The sequence below is a fragment of the Xyrauchen texanus genome, chromosome 6, assembly GCF_025860055.1.
Source record: "Xyrauchen texanus isolate HMW12.3.18 chromosome 6, RBS_HiC_50CHRs, whole genome shotgun sequence".
In the NCBI taxonomy this organism is placed as follows: Eukaryota; Metazoa; Chordata; class Actinopteri; order Cypriniformes; family Catostomidae; genus Xyrauchen; species Xyrauchen texanus.
The window spans coordinates 48,337,544-48,357,537 of record NC_068281.1 but is presented as its reverse complement, the minus strand read 5'-3'; the positions used below and the strand labels follow the sequence as shown (position 1 = coordinate 48,357,537).

Sequence of the window (19,994 nt, the reverse complement as noted above, 5' to 3'; positions counted from 1 at the left end):
ATTAATGCCACTAAAAACATTTGTGTAAAATGCACACATTGTAAAATATGTTTGTAGATAGAGGCAGGGTAGGAAGTTTTAATTTGTATAGTCGTTTGAGTAATATAAATATATGTCCCTCAATTTACAATATATTTCAGAAATTGCAGGAACCATGCCAATACCATTAAGGAGTCTCATCCTATTGGATAAAGATCAGGGCTGTGTTTCCCAAAAGCATTGTGAATCTAAGTAGATTGTGAATCTAAGTAGATCAACTTAAGCTTGCAATGCTTTTGGGAAACGCAGCCCAGGGCTGGGAACCAAAGGGTTCCAGGTTTGACCCCCACATGGAGAGATCTTTGATCTATCACCACTTGTATTATTATTAGTAGTAGTATTATTTTTATTGAGGAAACTAAATGTCTAGGGCCATTGATCTTCAACTAGGTACCACAGCAGCTACATATACACTCTAAGGCCAAACATTGAATTCTGAAGATGCAATAATCATTGGAATACCCATTACCTCTAGTTTCAGCATCTCTAGAGACAATTTGAGAAGTCAAGTTTTTCACATAATTAGACTTTTGTACCACATACAACCTAGCTTAAATCTGTGAATGGGCTCTATTTTCGTAAGTATGCAAAGCGCAAAGCTATGTGCCAAAAAAGTGTGCCACGTCTTATCCATTTTTCGTGAGTGTTAATTCTTAATGCAGTTTTCGTACAAGCCCAAAGTGTAAGTCGGTGTGGATGGGAGTGTTTGGGTGTGAGTGTTTGCGCACAAACTGTGGGTTTACTGTATGTTAATGATGCGGCCAAAGCACAATTTGCTATTTTCCTGAGAAATAGGTCATTGTGCTAAGACGTTTCAAAAGCAGGTCTGTTTTCAGTGCAAATTCTAAATTTAGTTCCTGCATTAGCAGTTTGGAGATTCCACCACCAGGTGGTAACAAAGTTCATGTCCAAAAAGAAATTATTGTGGAACATCAAATCATGTCCCTGACAACTGTAGTTTTATAGAGGCATAAAAATTGAGAGAGGTAAGAGTATTTAAGAGCTATATTACAAAGATTTGGGGTTTGATCAGCACTTCAAAGACTAATTTGTCCTAACCTGAAGAGGTGAAAGACCATTAATTGACTAACTGATGTAGCATACTGTAGTATGGGCTGCTCATTGGAAGGTTGCTGGTCAAATCCCGAAAGGACTGAGACATTGGCTATCTTCATAGTGCTTTGAGCAAGAAACTTAAACAACTACTTGCCGACAGCTTACTGACCATGAGTTATATCTTAAAGCATAGAAGTGTAAATTCCACTAAACCACCATCTACTTCCTGAGGTAGCACACTTAGCTCTAACAGAACAAGAATGCATTTCTCCAAGATCCTAGCAGTTACCACTGGCCACCACATTTTAGGCGCTTCAGACATTTCTGAGCATTTATTATGGATGCAGCTCTCGTGATTTCTGTCTTGAAAGCAGACCAAAATAAGCTGCAGTGAATAGACGCTGCTGCTAACTCTCAAATGACTTAAACCTCTCTTCACCCCTGCACCAATACTGAAGCACTCAGACCGACCCTTGCCATTTGTGGTTATGCAATATGTACTGTTCTCTCATTCATTCAGTGTAGGCTGCACTGGAGGAATGGAGTTGCTGGCTTAAAGGTGCTAAACAACCATTTCAGGTACACACTGGCCATTGATTTGAGTGCAGATTTGATTTCAATTTTACCATTATACCCACACCTAGAGTACTGAATCTGATGTATTGTCCAGAAATTCTGTGACTCTCCAAAAAAAGAAACAATGAACCATGACCATGAATATAATTATGCCGCCAACAGGCAGATATCCAACACCATCAGGTGGGAATGGAAGAGATCCAAAGGACACAAGAATCATAATCTACAACAGCAAGCTGTCCTCAGGGTGTACACTATTCTTGTTACAGCAAAGATACAACAACAGGTGATATGCTAGATACACTCCTTACTGAGCTCTGGACATTCAGGAATCCAGGGTTTGGTGGCCTTGCTTAATTCGTGATCTACCTTGGATGTACCATTTGTGTACATTCTAAAGCCAGCAGAACTCCTGGAGATCAGAGTTTTACATCCTTAGTATGTTTAATATAAGGAACACACTAGCCTGAAAGGAGCGTTTAGTATTTTATTGAGAACAAAAGTATAGTATACAAATAGTTTACTTGATTGGAGGCATCATGCTAATTAAGTTGATTTTGCATTATATTTTTTAGAAGTGATATTGCAGAGTAACATCGAGCCAGTTCACAATCAAAAGCTGGGGACCCAGGTTTCCTTTTACAGTTCTGATAGAAATGCACAATATCCTGTAACTATAGCGTTACACTTTGACATCTAAACCAAATTCAGTTACTCTGATGAATAACATATTCCAATTTTTCGATAAAATCATCATTCCCCTGTGGTGTAGGCACTTCTGTTTCTTAGCAACTTAACATACTTTTTAAAAAACTATTCTCATACAATCCTCAATAACCAATATTTCAAGACAAAAAAAGCAAAAAGAAAGTCAGTCATTCCAATTTTAGTATACTTCATCAATTTCCGATCAAATTTGACCAGAACCGAGACTGATCAAAAACGTGACAGACAAATGGTACATTCATATATGACACTTTTGTTCATGTGTTTGATGGGCTGAAAACGTTCATAGTAGCATAATGATTTAGAAACGAGTCTCAAGCACAAGAAGAGCTTTTGCAACAGTCAGCTCAGTCAACATAGAATGGTCAGAAATCCTTGCCATTTAATTTGAGTTAATTTCTTATCAGCTTCTTAATACGTGAAACTGAATCCTTAATTTGAAAAAGGTTATGACAAAGTTTGAAACAAACAAACAAAAAACTTACTCGGAGAGGCCAAATTCTCTGCTCTTGTATCTGTGATTGAAGAATTCTTCCTCCTCTTCTTCCTCCTCCTAAAACACAAAACACACAGCTTTGGTATATTAGCATTCTCAATGAACTGACATAAAATTCACAATAATTTTTCCTTTAAATGTCTTACCTTAGTTAGCTCCTGTGCATTGGCTAGATTATCCACAGCAATGGCCAAGAAAACATTGAGCAATGTGTCTGTTCACAACATTGTCAAGAATTTAATTTCCATTTGAAAAGATATTTTATTCATACCAGCACATAAACAACATTTGTTTCCTCTTATTTCCGATCAATTAGTTTTCACTGAAAATTCATCCAGAATACAGTTTAGTGAAAAGGATACAGTTCCCAAACAAGGTTAAAACAATGAAGTAGATTGAGGACCACATTCCATACTGCACCCCTCCCTGAGAACGTATCCCATTGTACATCACCTCATTCCAGTCTTCTCCCGTAAGAATCTATGGTGAATTATGTAATATAAAATGGAAATATATAAAGTATGAACAGATATGTCTGCTGAACGGCTTTTTTGGAGTCTATAATATAATATAAAAAAGGCTGTAGATTTAACATGAAAATTAAGTGAAATGAATTATATAAAAATGTAATAATAAAAATAAATATTCAAGCAATTAATCTTGCCTCCAGACTGTGTATACATTGCGTAATAAGGAATTTCCAACCAACAGAGCAATTCAAGCTTGAATCCCTATTTTTTTATGAGTTGCGGTCAGCAGGGTCAATCAGCTGTACAGGCAACACACAGTTGTACAGGTAACAAACCCACTTATGCAGAGCAGGCAGCACAAAATGAGTAGAGCCTCACACAGCAGGACACATCCTGCATTCAAAGCTGTTCTTGCCATGGCTGGACGGAGCAAAACTCTGAATGCAGGGGTTTCAAGATGCGTTTTTCAAAGTTTAAAACTGCATTTAACTTGAGACATCCTAAAAACACAGTGTGCGCAAGACACTGACAACCAGTGAAATGTGACACAAACACAGTGACACGCTCCAAAAGAGTTTGTCTAATGAATGTGTACATAGACCAACTGCAGGCAGATGTAAGAAGGTGTCATGTGAGAGCACTTCTTAAGTCTACCGCAGGCAGATTGTCAAACTCAATTGTAAAATGGATTCATGTGGACTGCAGGACACTTATAGTCGAATAAATGGAAATAAATCAAACAATATATTGACATCTGAGGTCACTTTTTTGAACGAACTAATCACTCGTCTGGTTTAAGTTTAGGTTCAACTTTATATTATTATTAACTCGGTTATTAATGATTAGTCATGCTATCTCTAGGCCACGCTAGTGTACATGATTTTAAACATATTAGTCACATAAAAGTAGGTGAAGAGGAGAGAAGGCTTGTCATGGGATATTCATATACAGCTAAGGAGACTTGTACAGAAAATCTTCATGGCCTTTCTGGATTTAAGAGATTTTCTATGTAAACATAGAAAGATGCGATGTCAAGTTATAACTCTAAAAAGGAGACCCCCATTCTGTTTCATGCTGTTGTGCTGTTTTGAAGGCATCCTGGGCCATTTTGCACCCATCTGTGCTATTTTTAATTGGTGGTCTTTTGTAAACTTGAACTTGATAGACGTCTTTGTTTGTTTCAATGCGTTTCCGACAATGTGTGTCGCGTTTTAAGAACAGTACAATTGCAACTTTTAAAAATGCGTCTCATTTTGCTGCTGCCACTGACTGGGAGAAACACATGCCATTCTGTGTTTAAACAAACAAGGAAGATGTGAGATGTCACTCCTATGAAGACCAGCGTCTGTTTGGCCTGTTGAAGCACCCAACATCATCATGGACTGTATTACGTTATCATATTCAGAACATTTCAGTGTGCATTGAGTGTTTAAGTCTCATATCAGTGCAAATTGCTTGTGAACCAGTCACAATATGATTCAAGCTTTGCAAAGGAGCTGTTAGTGAAGGATGGGGCAGTTAAACACTACCAAAACCGTGAGTAAACAGTTTAATTCACGAGTGTTTAAAATGTTCTTTACTGTTTGATAGTTGCTTTGCTTGAGTGAACATTTTGATACATTCAGATTAAATGTGATTGGTGTACATTATGTGTTAACCCTGAAATGTAGATTTTATAAATTATAATGTGAAGCTTTTTTCAGACTGTATTTGAGGGGCTACAGGAAGTTAGCCTATCAGAACAGTGGACATTTACATTGTAGTCCTAAAGGGCAAGTTAGCTTAAAATCAAGCTTTTAGACAGAGGGCCAGAGACAGGGTGGAAAATGATCATATACAAGTATTATTAAATTATGACTGTTTGGTGCAAAATAAAACTAATAATATAATTGGACCTCAGGGAAGTTCATAAAAAGTTTTTGGCTGTAGACTTTCAATGATCTAGAGAGTCAAACCTGAAAGACAGTCATGATGGCAGCTGGAAACGTGTCGAAATTAGTAGGAGTGTAATCTTCAAAGATGAACCTGAGAAAGAGAAAGAACTCCGACTGTTTCAACTGTGTTAGCTAAAAAGCTATATGTGCTTGTCAAGTACATATAATGGAAGCAATATTTAAGCCAAAAATATAAGAATGCTCTGGTTTGGATATTATGATAATGGGAATCCTAATTTTCTCAAATTTGTTTTTTGAAACAGCTTGTTTTATTGAATTGATCAATCTATTAAGTGATTTATTTACATAATCTCTTAAAATGTTCCCAGAAGTCAATTTGACATGTTTAGCTCATTTAAGTGTTATGTATTTGTTTGTTATATAGTGCTGTTATGTTTGTCTGTAAGTATGTCCAAAGGGACAAATAAGAATCACTCTCTCACCTGCCACCAAACAGCTGCATGCCAAGTAATGCGAAGACAACGATGAAGAGGAAGAGAAGGAAGAGTAAACTGATGATGGACTTCATGGAGCTCATGAGGGACACCACCAAGTTCCGCAGGGATGACCAGTACCTTAAAAATGATAAATTATAGAAATATCTTTACATTGTCAATTCCTAGGACAACCTGGCTGGTGGAACCAATTATGTGTACAACCTAGATGAAGGGATGTATACACTTCTTTTTACAAATCATTAAAAAATATATAATAAGAACCCTTGAGGATTTTTAAGCAATATCACTTGAGCAAGAATACTGTTGTTCCATATATCAGCATGGCTGCATCTGGCCATAGGCAAAGTTTAAAAAACTTGTAATTAATATGAAATATGGATGTCCGCTATATTTTGAGTATGAGTACTGATACTTCCTTTTTGATACTCATCGATACCGAGTCCAATACCTGTAATGTATTTAATGTATTTAAATTTGTATCATCAAAATGTTATTTAAATAAATTAAATAAATAAAAAAGTAATTTTCAAAATAATATAATAATAATAATACTGTAAATATATGTGCTGTTATATAGAACGTCTAGGTTACGTATGTAACCTCCTTTCCCTGATGGAGGGAACGAGACGTTGTGTCAGAGAAGCGACACTAGGGGTCTCTCTTGAGCGGCGATATTCACCTCTGAACTATGAAAAAAGGCCAATGAGAATTGGCAACCAGTATTTGCATGTCCCGCCCCCGGACATACGGGTATTTAAGTGGCGCAAATACGGGAGTTCATTCAGGATTTTTCTGAGGAGCCGGAAATGGTCCGGTCACATTAGTGGCTCGGCTCAGCGACGTGGCAGGGGAGACACAACGTCTCGTATCCTCCATCAGGGAACGGAGGTTACATACGTAACCTAGACGTTCCCCTTCTGTCGCTCTCTCCACGTTGTGTCAGAGAAGCGGCACTAGGGGTCCACTTAAAAAGTGCCATGCGCTGAGCCGTGTACGTGAACTGCTGATACAGGAGCGAGCAGGTATTCTTACACGCAGAACGACCAACTGTATCAGGCTGCACGTACCCTTCCCCAATGCCCCATTTAAGCCATCAGACTCCTTATCGTTACCCTGGAGGGGGGAACAAGGTGATGGCAGCCAACATGGGAATGGGCCAGCCTGGCTGGGCCTCTTTTCTCTCTATGTTTCTCGCATAGAGCAACTACGGCCGGGGCCCTTACCCGCATTGAGGGAAGGGGGTCTTAGCCCTCATTCAGGGCGGAGAAGACCCTGCGGAGGAATCCGAACAGGAGGCCTTACCTACAGAGCACCTATACCAGTACAGGGTAGCTTGCGGTACCCGCAGTGGTTTGGGTCGGCGAGTTCCTCCGCTGAACTGCGGACCCGCGAGGGCTAGGGAGGAGTCAACCAGCGGCCCAAAAAATGGGATCTCCTGGGAACAGAGGCGCTCTGTTTTCCCTTGGTTAGGGGGAAAGGGACAGGCTCTATCGCGTCCTTGACTAGAAGGGAGGTGATTTCTTCGCGCAGGGACTGAACGTGTCTGTTGTGCACTGCGGAGAAACGAACGGCCACGAAGGGGGGCGGAGACCTGGCAAACTGAATTGCGTAACCGAGTTGAATGGTCCGGTGCAGCCATTGCGACGGGTTGGGCAGCAAAAGCCACGCCTCTAAGCTCCGTGCAAGGGGCACCAAGGGGATGGGTTTTTTGGACGTCGCAGCAGTGCGGAACAGGAAACGCGGCGTCGGGGGGCAACGCGGCATCCCGAGGCTCTGGTGCTGAGAGCAAACTCAAAGCACTTACCTTGCTCCGCGCACCCGGCGGGGGGTTTTTAATTCTAACGTGAATAACGTAAATCTAACGTGATTTTAATTTGTGTGCCGAATGTTTACATAATGGCATTCGTTCGTCAGATGGTATTGGTTTTTGTATCGGAGCAGTTTTACAAGCATGTGTACAAGCACACGAGAGTGGTATTGGACCCGATATCGATGTTGGGACATCCCTAATATGAAATAACTTGCATTTAATTAAAATAAGCATTTTTTTTTTGTATGCCAGCGAATATAGTTTCAAAAGAAGTCAAAGCATCAAGCACAACTTTGTTCTCTGAACTGCACTCATACTGATGTTTAGATATAGTGGCATTTCTTTCATAAAAAATAAATTAAAATTAAGTGTTTTTATCTCCAAAAATTGAACGAATCAGTGAACAAAATCAAATTGAACAATGAATCAGTGATACAAATAATCAAGCGTACCAGTGCCGTGGGAACATATATCACTCACATATCACATATAACACTCTTGGAACGCTGCTCATCCAATCAGGTTCAAAGGCCAGAAGTAGCTGTTGTATAAGATGTATATAGTGCACTTACTTGGTGATCTTAAAGATTCGTAGCAGTCGTAAAGCTCTGAGCACACTGATGCCAAAAGAAACTCCAGGCCTGAAGAACCCCCACACCACTTCAAAAATACTACCTACAATCACCTGCACAAAGCACATAATATTACACAACCCCTTATATAACGTTCACTAAATGTTTCAATATTTTCAATATTTGAAATTTTCATTTCATTAGACTGTGGCAGAATTCACATTATAATCAAATCTCTCTTCTCTTGAAATTCTGCGTTGCGACCATGGACATTTTGTTGACCATTTGGTTTCAAATTCTCTCGTTCCTGGTTAGGACAATGTGCTAACTGAATTATCTAGAAGTAAAGCATCCTGACTTGTGATTTAAAAGATTACAAATTGTGTAAGTCAACTGGTCATATACTGAAGGACTTTAATAATAATAGATGCTCTGTAAAAGGTAAAAAGGTCAAAGTTAAGACACTTACTCCACAATCAAAGCAGTTAAAGGATGAATGGAAGTAGAGACGAAACCCAAGGCCATACATTTTCAGAAACATCTCAGCGAGAAAGAGTCCAAGAAACACAAATTCTGCATAGTCTGAAAACGGTACAAACGTGCATGTCAAACATTTGTTGAAGCGGTAAAGATGTTTTAGCTACTTTCAGAAGCTTAACTGTTCTCCTTACAAGTGAACACAGCTTTGATTTAGTTGATGAAAGAGCCTGATGCATTAACAGACAGCAGTAAAAACTGTTGGGTATTTAGAGAAATAGTCCACAAGGAGTGAGTGAAGGAGTGCTTGTTCTTGGAAATCAAATGTAAGCAGAACTCCAATGCCAGGGCCAAGATGAACAGGTTTTAACAATCCTGTAGACCTCATCTCAGTCCAGGCCAATAGATGACAACATGAGCTGAGTAATTTAATGAGCATCTCAACCCTTGGACCTCTATGTGATTGTCCATCATTGATACTAACTCAATTTCAGGGCGAAATGGTTCTGTTATAGCATTGATAGTGTATGCTTATAACCAAGGACATTTTAGCAAGTCAGGTCACTCGGCGGCCATCTTTGGAATGCTCCCCGGCAGTTACTTTCTATGTAAACAAACGGCACACAAGTGCAGCTCTTACTTGAATGGGAAAAGACCGAAATCTCCAAAATGGTTTATTAAGATTACGATCAAAGAATCTTTTTCAAATCAGCAGTAAAATCTGACAACAATTGTGCTTCTTTACCTCAGATAATGCTAAAAAAACTAAATTTTACTGGCTTGTATAGCTAATGCTCACGTTCTCGAGTTGTTAGACAGGCGATGTCTGTATGTAAGAGGTGATTGGCTCTTTTACCAGTAAGGCGGGACTTCCTTTCTACATCTATTGACTGTTGGGCATTCCAATTTCTCCCATTCATTATAATAGAAGTGACCCATCTCTGATAAATAGTGTCTGTTATAGCGTGCCTTCCAGGAACAAATCAGTTGTAATGATATACAGTATAGTGTTTGCATATGCCAATAAATTGGCAGGTCTTATGTTTTAAATTAAAAAGGACTGTATTTCTTTACCTATTACTCCCAAAAATTAATCTGATAAAGCATGCCTGTTACTTGTAGTTTATGATATTGTTTGTTCTAGAGCAACATATCAGCAATACCTCAACAATACATGCATACACATTGCTGACTCATTTTAAATAGGATAAATGTCATAGATAAAATGTTAATGTGAACAAAGAGTCAGTACTGCATTAGAAGTAAGAATTAGATCCTTTGGCGACTTACACTGTATAACAGTGAGCCATTCTGGTTGGTTGTGATGAACAATGGAAACACATATGGTGTTGAGTGCCACCAGACTGAGGACTATCCAATAGAAGCTGTCTGTTTTAACCATGCGACGAATAGAGATCCGCAACATGCGTTCTTTGCGGCGCATATAAGCAGCAGGCCCACGCCTCGCAGTTCTTATACCAACCCTTGGTCGAGGACCACCTAAAACACACAAACACACACACAAACGCACACACACAATTATATTATCCATACTCTTTTTGAAGACATTAAAACAACAACTACATGACAATTTGACCATTTTTAAACTAAACAGCAAAGCAAGTCATAAAACCAATCAATTCAAACAGAAAGGATGAATTATATTTCACTCACCAACTGTGGAGGTTTCAGAATACTTCTCCTCCCCTGGTCCTCGACGCCTGGCATTTTTCTTGCTTGTGGCACGTTTCAACACTAAAATGAGACAAATGGTTCCACAACTGCACAGCTTGTTCACCTTGTGTTTCTAGTCAACAGGTGGAGAATACAAATATTTATTTTCTCTAACTTTGGTCAGTTCTCTGATAATTGTCCTTTCCAATCCTAATTTGTGAGTTATGGTACTTTCACTTCTTTTGAGGAACAAGTATGGATATCAGTTGTTCTTGCTTTCTTGTTTCCTTGTTATAAAACAAACCAAAAGAACACTCGTTATATTTGTGGACCTTTATGTAGACCCAGCCTGGCATGCCTTAAAGGAATATTCCAGGTTCAATACAAGTTAAGCTCAATCGACAAATTTTGTGGCATAATATTGATTACCACAAATATTTATTTTGTCCTTCTCTTAAAAAAAAAAAAGCAACAGTCTGGGTTACAGTGAGGCACTTACAAGTGAAGAATTTGCATGTTAACATGATAAATAAGTGTGATAAAATCCCTTACTAACCTTTTCTGTGTAAAGATATAGCCAATTTAACAACTTTGTTACCATAATGATGCAATGTCAACAAACCCTAAGACCCTAAAATGACTATAAAATTGTAACAACTTTACAGCTCAATTAACACAGAAGATTTAATGTAAGAGTTTCTCAAAGGTGTGGCCAGGCAGGGGCAAGCGATCAGTCTGTGGTGGCACAGAAGTCGAACTGTGGGGGCGGGGGGTTGAGTGGATACAATGACACCCAGGACGGAGAGGTTTGGCGACCTTGGTGTGCACACATGTTAAGTTTGTACATTTGTACAGAGGTGATTTCACATCTAAATAACTAAATTGTGCAACAAAATGACAAAGAAAATGACTAAAACTGCATTTGCGAGTGGGGTGGGCAATGGAGTGGCCAGGCTTTAGTCCATGGTGGCCACGGCCACCCCCTAGCTCTGCACATGTTCATTGTGTCTCACTGTAACCTTGATTTTTGCTTTTTTTAATGAAAAGGAGGGACGAGTCAAAATACATCAATATTTTATCACAAACACTGAAAATTGAGCTCGTGTTAAATCCGGAATATTCCTTTAAGAGGATTTTCTAGAGTTAAATATTTCCTCTGGCTATAAACATTCCAATACATATTTAAGAAACTGCATGCAAAATTAATTTTTGTAAAAGAGATAAACGGTTGAGATTACGTCAAGAGAGTCTTTAGGATGAAAACTGATATACCATCACATTAAGAAAAAACATTTAAAATGCAAAACCAAATTTAACCATAGAACAGACAAAGCACTTATTTACACTCCCTTAAAATTAAAATCATACCATCTAATGCTGACCTCCCAGAATTCTTGTTTTCCTCTGCAAGCATTACTTCCTCTTTAAAAAAAAAAAAAAAGAAAAAAAAAACAGTTATTAAACAAAGGCATAACAGATAATAACAATGTGCACAAAATACAGTTGACTCTTCATCTAATAACTAATTAGACACATTTTTGGTTTATTTGTTTTGGTCAAAAAGGAAGAACGTAATCTTTTATTTTTTTTTTTAAAGAATTACACATCTATTCACTGCAATAACAGATAGAATATATATTGGTTATAATAAATATTAAATATTATTGTTAATATTATTGATGGATTGTAATATTATAATAATATTTCAATCTATCAATACAGGTACTTGGTGCAAAACACACACACAATGGGGGCTGGGTAGCTCAGCGAGTAAAGACACTGACTACCACCCCTGGAGTCACGAGTTCAAATCCAGGTGTGCTGAGTGACTCCAGCCAGGTCTCCTAAGTAACCAAATTGACCTGGTTGCTAGGGAGGGTAGAGTCACATGAGGTAACCTCACTGTGGTCGCTATAATGAGTGGTTCTTGCTCTCGGTGGGGCATGTGGTGAGTTGTGTGTGGATGCTGCGGAGAATAGCATGAAGCCTCCACACGCTAAGTCTCCGCAGTAATGTGCTCAACAAGCCACGCGATAAGATGCGTAGATTGACGTCTCAGACAAGGAGGCAAATGAGATTTGTTCTCCGCCACCCGGATTGAGTCACTACATCACCACGAGGACTTAGAGGGCATTGGGATTTGGGCATTCCAATTTGTGGAGAAAAACAGACAATAAGATATTTGATGGTCAAAGGTAACACTAAAAATGCCTTTCATACACCTGCCCATTGCAGTGGACACCAAACATTAGAGAGATAATCGTCATAAGTATCTTAAAAAGTCAATGATCAGCAGTTAATGCATTGATAAATCAATCATATATTTTTCGGTATTTGGCAGGCAATTTTTTTTTATATATATATATATATATATGAAGGAATTTATGACTTGTTATATCAGTAAGGAGAATGGCAATCTGTGGGCCTCTTTAAAATGATCTGTTGTACTGTGGAACACATAAACTATTCTGAGCACAGACAGGCACATATACAAACACTCCAGTCAGTGAGTCAGTGTGACCTCTTCACTGCGTGGGAGGTTGAACAGCTTTACACACTCATGTTCACCTGAAAGTTGCTCTCAGGTGGTGGGTGGAGGGTGAAATGTGAAAAGAGTGGTGTAGGTGTAGCACACAATCAGAGCTCAATCTTTCACTGAACCTGGAAAAAGACAGTGAAACTTTGCTTGCCTGGATTAAATTATTCAGCATGTCTAAAAAACAATGAGGAAGAGTGTGATGAAGGACATTTATATTAGTGCACTGAAGAATGCTTTTCTATATACAGTATTACCTGGAAGGGTGATGGAGCAGTTGTTACGGTACTGTGTATGGAAAAAGCTAAAAACTAAAATTCAGTGCATAGAAATACATTTCCAAACAAGAAACTACTAGCACAGAAATCTTCTTTGGTGAATCTCACATTTCTCAACGCTCACATTCATTAAGTTCTCATTACTGTAATACTAGTAAAAGTTACTGTAATACTAAATACAAATGCTAACAGTATCTATAAATGCTTATTATAATAATTAATCTATGAGTATAATATAACAATCTAATATTTCTAATAATAATCTTATATACTAAATAATAAATTAATCTAGTATAGTAAGCCATTTGTATATGGATGTTTCTTCACCTTCAGGCAATTTTATGTCTTTAATGTGAATATCACATTAAAACTGACTAAGAAACTTTTTTAATTAATATATTTCATTTTAACTGTATTTAATTCTAAATACATATTTTATATTTTCGGTATTTTTAAAATGCCTTTTATGTAAAAATTTTACTGTTTTAGCCTGGGCCGGATTATCCAATGGGCATTATGGGCACGGGCCCAAAGACACATGCGCACTTGGGGCCCGAGCGAGGGGAATATATAGTTTTTTTCTTATAGTACAACATGTATGCAGTGGCGTATGCTGTAGGTTGTGTGACTTTAAAAAGTATTTTTTGACACGTTCGGCCCAAGATCGAATCCGTCTTTTGCCGAACTCGCTCTTTTCCCATCACATATCAGATCGTAAAGGCATTTATTTTCAATAAATATTAAGAAAATATTTGTGGAAATATAGTGCCTAATGACTGTTTAATAATAATGTGTTTATCAGTTAGGGGTAGGTGTAGGGAGGGGTTCATTGTCCATTTAATATAGTAATTTACACTATGTTATTATTGCTTATACTGCATTTATTACTTTATTACTGCATCTTGTTAATGTGCAACAATACTGAGGTGCAAATAGTATCTGCCACTGCTTCTAAGTATAAATAACATTTAACAACTATTTGCACTTATTGCAAAGAACTGCAACTTTTATATAGTGTAAATAGAATACATCACTATTTATTTTAACTTAGTGTAAATAGCATATCGCTAAGAAAATGCTGCTAATGTCACTTAGTGTAAATAGAATATATTGCTATTTTCACTTAGTGCAAATAGCCGCTGCCTTCAAATAATGACACCTAACCAATAAAAATCACGCTGATATTGTTCAAGCACAGGTGTGGAAAGCCCGCGCTGTCTTCAAATAACCCAGCGCTGAATCAAGCGGACTGTTGGAGTAGTCGTCGTAGAGAGTTTAAAATGAGTGAGAGAAGTGGTTGTAGTTAATGCAAACGAAAAAGAGGAGAGGGAGGCGTCTTTATTAAGACATGAGCCATGTATTCACACTATCCTCAAACGGAGCCAGGTGGAGATCAGGATCAGGGGGAAGAATTTGTGTAAGATGACGAGCAAGCTAACCAGGGACCGGAGGCGGCTGAGGGTTAGTAGCACAGCACAACCTGAGGCCGAGGCTAGCTGTAGCAGCAGCGCACAGTGGATTTATCAGGTGTCTGACATGGCGTTGTGGGGGGCAATCAACGAAGATGCTCGCGCTGTCCTTGTCGATCGTGGACCAGCTGCCTTTCATAACAGAAGGAACAAATATCCAGCCTCAACCCGTGATGGGGGTTTGGGCGGTAAGGTGCGCTCCCTCACTAATGATCTGCTTTGTTGTCAACTCCCAAATGGGGAAAAAGTTTCAAAAGTTGTAATATTTTTTGCTTTGCCTGTATGCTTTATTCAACTAAGAAAAATCAATTTGTTTGTGGTTTTTCTGACTGGAAACACCCCAAACGTGTACGTGAGCATGGGAAAGGCACAGAGCACTGTAATGGCATGTTAGCATTGCTTCAGCGCTCATCTGCCAGTGGGAGCTGGACAGTGAATGCTAGACAGTTGTGCAACAGTTGGAGGGAGAGAGGAGTTTTTCTAAGGGCTAGAGGAGGAGAGAGACAGACAGAGAGCCCCTGAGAGACAGAGCTGAGGAGAAGAGAGAGACAGACAGGAAGGAAATATTAACAGGTGTGTGTTTGTGTGTGAGTTACACTATGCAGGGAAATGCTATAAGACATTGTGCCCAGGGGCCTCTGGAATCTTAATCCGGGCCTGGTTTTAGCCTTGTCCCAGACCTAGACTTTTAATATAAAAACAATGAAAATCCATTATAAAAAAATACAAATAATTACATGTTTTTAAACTAAGTGAAACATAAAGTTAAATAAACAAACCATTTCAAAATTTGTGTAAATATTATTTGTCATTATTATAATTTTTTTACTGTCCCACACTTGTGGCATAATTTCCACCACACCATAAAAGTTTGCCCCTAATAAAGTAAAAAAAAAAATTGTATAGGCCGACTTATTAAGTGTCAGTGAAGACCATGTTTGAGATTAAATATGAGACAAGTAATGTTTGAAGAAAACAAAGGAAAAATAATGTAAACCTCACTTAAGAACATTTACCTTGAATTGAATAAAAATTGTAGGATATTTTTATTTGCAATCAAGTTATACAAAAAGTTTGAATTTTTTTTAAAAATTGTGTTTATATAGAAAACGTAAAATGATAGCTATGTGTGACAAGCCTTACCGCGCTCTCTCTCTCCCGCAGACCGACACACGACCACGCCCCCCATGCCACACTATGAAATTAGTCTTAATTAAGGCAGCAGTCAGTTCTTTTATTTAAATTAATTTCCACCACAAAATTCTATTAAACACAATTTACAGAATTGGATATGTGCTGGAAATGACACTGTGGTGGGAATTATCAGAAGAAAATACAAATAAAAATGACATTAATCTGCTGGGATACAAGCACATACAGTAGTAGTACACTGTTGGACATTGTAAGTACATAAACTAAACAAACTTTTGAGAGTGTGATTTAAAAAAATTTTTTTTTTTTACAAGACTTCAGTTTCTTGAAGTTCAAAGTTCTAAAAGTGCCTGAAGTTGAAGAAACACCCACATGATTCCATTCCATATCCCATAACCTCACCACTGGTGGCCCACATGTACACATAGATAATTCTGTTCTGTCATCAGACTAAGAGACTTTAACTAGTGCTATTTGATCCTTAACATCAGCAAACCATTCCCATTATGTGCTTTGAGCGCACCATGACATGCCTCACATTATCGCCTCTGTCCCACCCACACTTGACCTCTTATTGTTTGCTTACAAGTAGATCTATGCAACTGGATCTTAAGGCCTTTTTCCCACACAAATGTGGAACTGCTAGATGAACTAAAATCAGTTTTTTGTGGTACTACATGCGTTCTGATTAAATTCCAGGCGTTGCTTTTCCACCAGGGACACGAAAGCAAGAATTTAATTTGGGCTGAATAAGCTTTGACGTAAGTATGTGACTAATTTTATGAGACAACAGCCGAGTTGACTCACTTCAAAACATAAACAATGGATGACTCCGTAAAATATTTCATGTTGATTTTTATCATCCTGTTTTGTTGTGGAAAACCTCACGAAGAGACGGCTTTAACGTTACCTTCATCTCTAGTAGGGATGTGCCCGAAGCCAAATACCTTATTTGGAAAGGCACAAATAATGACTTCAAAACAAATACCGGATACATCCGAATAATAGAAACAATATTTGTTTGAATGATTACCCAAAAAGCAAGGATAAACTGCCATTTTAAATAAACATATCCAAAATTACGAAGAAATGACGAGTCTGTGAAGTCAAATTAGTACCTACTAAAGTGTAAAACTTAAGAATGAAAATGGTCTCCGTTAATTGTGCGCATCTGGAGCTTGTCAAGACACTACATCATATAGGCTACATTCTCTACTACTTAAAACGTCTATATTAATGTATCACACGATTCACGTAATGATTTCCATGTATTCATTTATTCAATGTGATTCAAAGAATCTGAAACATGCGCAATCTTTTTTTCACCTCCCTTTAATCTGTACGAAATTTGAAAATGTTAACGTAACATTTTTATTATTATTATTATTATTAGACTATTATTATTATTTTCTCACTATTTCGCTAATTCTGTACATGTAATTTAACAAAATAATTATGTCCTCCACAATATGTTAAAATATGTGTGCACAAATCAGCCTTGAGTGTAAAATTCCTGATATATTTATGGGACTTTCACCTATTTGTAGGCTATATTGCTTTATTTAAATTTCTTTTAATATTTATATTTAAAATTTGCTGCAAAATATGTGTTTGACATTGCACAATTGTTTGACACCTCGTTCCTCAGTTAAAAACATATTCTACAGTTCATGAGCCTACATATTCAGCTTCATCAAATAAAATGAGAAAATAATAATATAATGAAATAATAATAGCACAATAATAATAATAAAACTCATAGTAATAATAATTAGCATTATTTTTATCAGGCTATTATTATAAATCGGCATATACAAGGCATATTTTATTTATAGAAAATATACAAGCCATTTAAAAAATGGGCGTTTCCTTTAGTTTTGCTGCACTTCCGGTTTAAGCCCCACCCACATTCCATTCTATCCAAATACAGAGACAGATACAGATAATTTTGCGATAGTAATAGATACAGATACAAATACAGATAATGGCTGTGCTGCACACCCCTAATCTCTAGTAAACTGCATTTTGTTTGGTGCTATTTCATAACTTTGCATGATCATATGTGTGCTTCCAATAAACAATGCCACTTGAAACTTGAGTTTTCTAACACTGATTTCAACTAGAATTCAATCAATGCTGTGATTCGTAGGCTAGTACAATGTACACATGACAAACATAAAAACAGTTTGCTTAAGCCTTGAGGTAAAATAAAAACATTATTATTAGTGCATACTTAAAACAGTGAAGCTTTTAAAAGGTGCTAACAACTGTGCAAATGATGTAAGCAGAGCAAAAATGTAGGCAAACATTTTAAAACACAGTAGAACAAGCAAACTAGACATAATACAATATACAAACTATATACATGAAAATCATGGAACATACATTTATGAATCTTTATTCTCTTGTTGTCTGGTTTAGTTTTATTTATTTTTAATCTATACAGTAGTTTAATGTCATCAAAGCCTAACTTCACGAGGCAATCTGATTCTATGTAAACTCTCGACGTTTCAAATTCACACTGCAATTTTTCTCCTCCATAAATACTCAGCAGATCATGCACAGCAGCGTCTGTCCATCTAATAATTTCGATTTGAAAAGTCTCCAGTATCAACAACTCGACAGATGTTTTAACACAGGTTACAAACTGGACTTTTAAAAATGACCGGTACTGGCTGTCAGATGACGCATTTTTCTTGACCAACGAGAAACATTTTCTTTTCTGACTCCACCAAAATAGTTCCACTTTGCAGGGTAAGTAAAACTTCAGGGGCAGGTGCAAAAAAAAGGCTCCTGTTTTGGTTTAGTTTTTAGTTCCACATGGAACTGGCTCATGTGGTGAAAAACAAAAGGATCCTGAAAAAGTTCCAGCAACTGGGAAAAGTTCTTGCAATGGAAAAAACGCCTTTAGACAGCCTGGCGAACAGATAATGATCCAAGAGCAAACCTCACATTCTGTCACTTTCAACAGGGTTTCTCAACCTTTTGACCACCGTGACCCACTTTTATTGAATATTGAAGTCATTCATGACCCACCAAGGGGGAAAATAAATGAATAGGTATTTCATTAATCTATTTATGTTTATATGTTATAATATAGCATAATCTTTACAGCCCAAGTATTTTCATGAATACACAAACATTTTCAATCATTAAACATGTGAGTTTTTTTACTCACATTAATGTGACACTTGAGACTGACTTTCTGAAATGATGATATCCAGACAAGGTAAAATTGGGGAAAGGGTGACTTGTAGTTTGGTGAATAAGCTTGCTGTCGTCAGTCTATTCCTGCTCTTTGTTTTCATTGCAGTTACTTTAGAAAATCCAGACGCAAAGAAATTAGGTGCTAAATGGCGTGAGAAACTTTGTTACTCGAGATGCTAGTTCTAGGTATTTGATTATTGCATTTGATGCAAGTTCCTTCAGTTGTGTTTGCAAATGAACATGATGTACAACATCCGCATCACTTAAGTCTACTGAAAAAGGATAGAGAATCCTCGCATTCCTGGGATGTAGTTTGCTGTCTTCAAAGTAGGTGCTTCTGAATTACCTACAAGTTTTCTTTTAAAAAAGGTTGTATTTTTTCTCATACGTGAAAATCTGTTTCTCACCCACAAAATCATATCGCTTCTGAAGACATTGATTGAAACACTTTATGGATTTCTTTAATGATGACTTATGTGATTTTTGGAACTTCAAATTCTTGCCAACCATTCTCTTGCATTGCATGGACCAAAGGAGCTGATAAAAGAAAGTCATACATATCTGGGTTGGCATAATGGTGACTAAATGATGAGAGAATTTTCAATATGGTGAGAACTATTTCTTTAAGTGGCCCACACTCTGCTATGTGCTACATCACTGCATGATGGACATGATGCCCAGCATCTTCACTTGTTAAAAAACAATGTTTACAGATGTAATTATAAGCATTCTAAGCAGCAACTTCACTGTCTTGTTCAGTAAGTGATGTGCGTCAACGGCAAGCTTCTGCAGACGGATCGTAATTACTGCACAGAATATTACTTGGACATGTTTTTTCTCCATCAAGTTCAAAACAGCAAATGGCCAACCCATGATCAAGTTAAATATTTCAACCAGACCATATTCACATGCATCTGGACACCTAATAAACCCTTCTGTTTACACAAATCTCATTCATCTCTTCTGAACCTATCCATCACACAAAGAACTGAATTTAAGACATGCACTTATGTGTCTTCTCACGGTTGTAAATAACAACAGTAGCAAAATAGTGCCCTCAACTG

The 19,994-nt window shown here is 37.5% G+C and overlaps 1 protein-coding gene across 1 annotated transcript in view; it reads right to left on the bottom strand.

The window, feature by feature from the left end:
* cacna1eb (calcium channel, voltage-dependent, R type, alpha 1E subunit b) overlaps positions 1-19,994 on the bottom strand; it is a 122,947-nt gene that overhangs the window by 57,038 nt on the left and 45,915 nt on the right. The window contains 10 exon segments of the mRNA XM_052127881.1: positions 2,883-2,950; positions 3,040-3,107; positions 3,256-3,373; positions 5,319-5,388; positions 5,741-5,872; positions 8,138-8,250; positions 8,607-8,719; positions 9,905-10,114; positions 10,289-10,369; positions 11,657-11,710. Coding sequence (XP_051983841.1) covers positions 2,883-2,950; positions 3,040-3,107; positions 3,256-3,373; positions 5,319-5,388; positions 5,741-5,872; positions 8,138-8,250; positions 8,607-8,719; positions 9,905-10,114; positions 10,289-10,369; positions 11,657-11,710 — 1,027 coding nt within the window.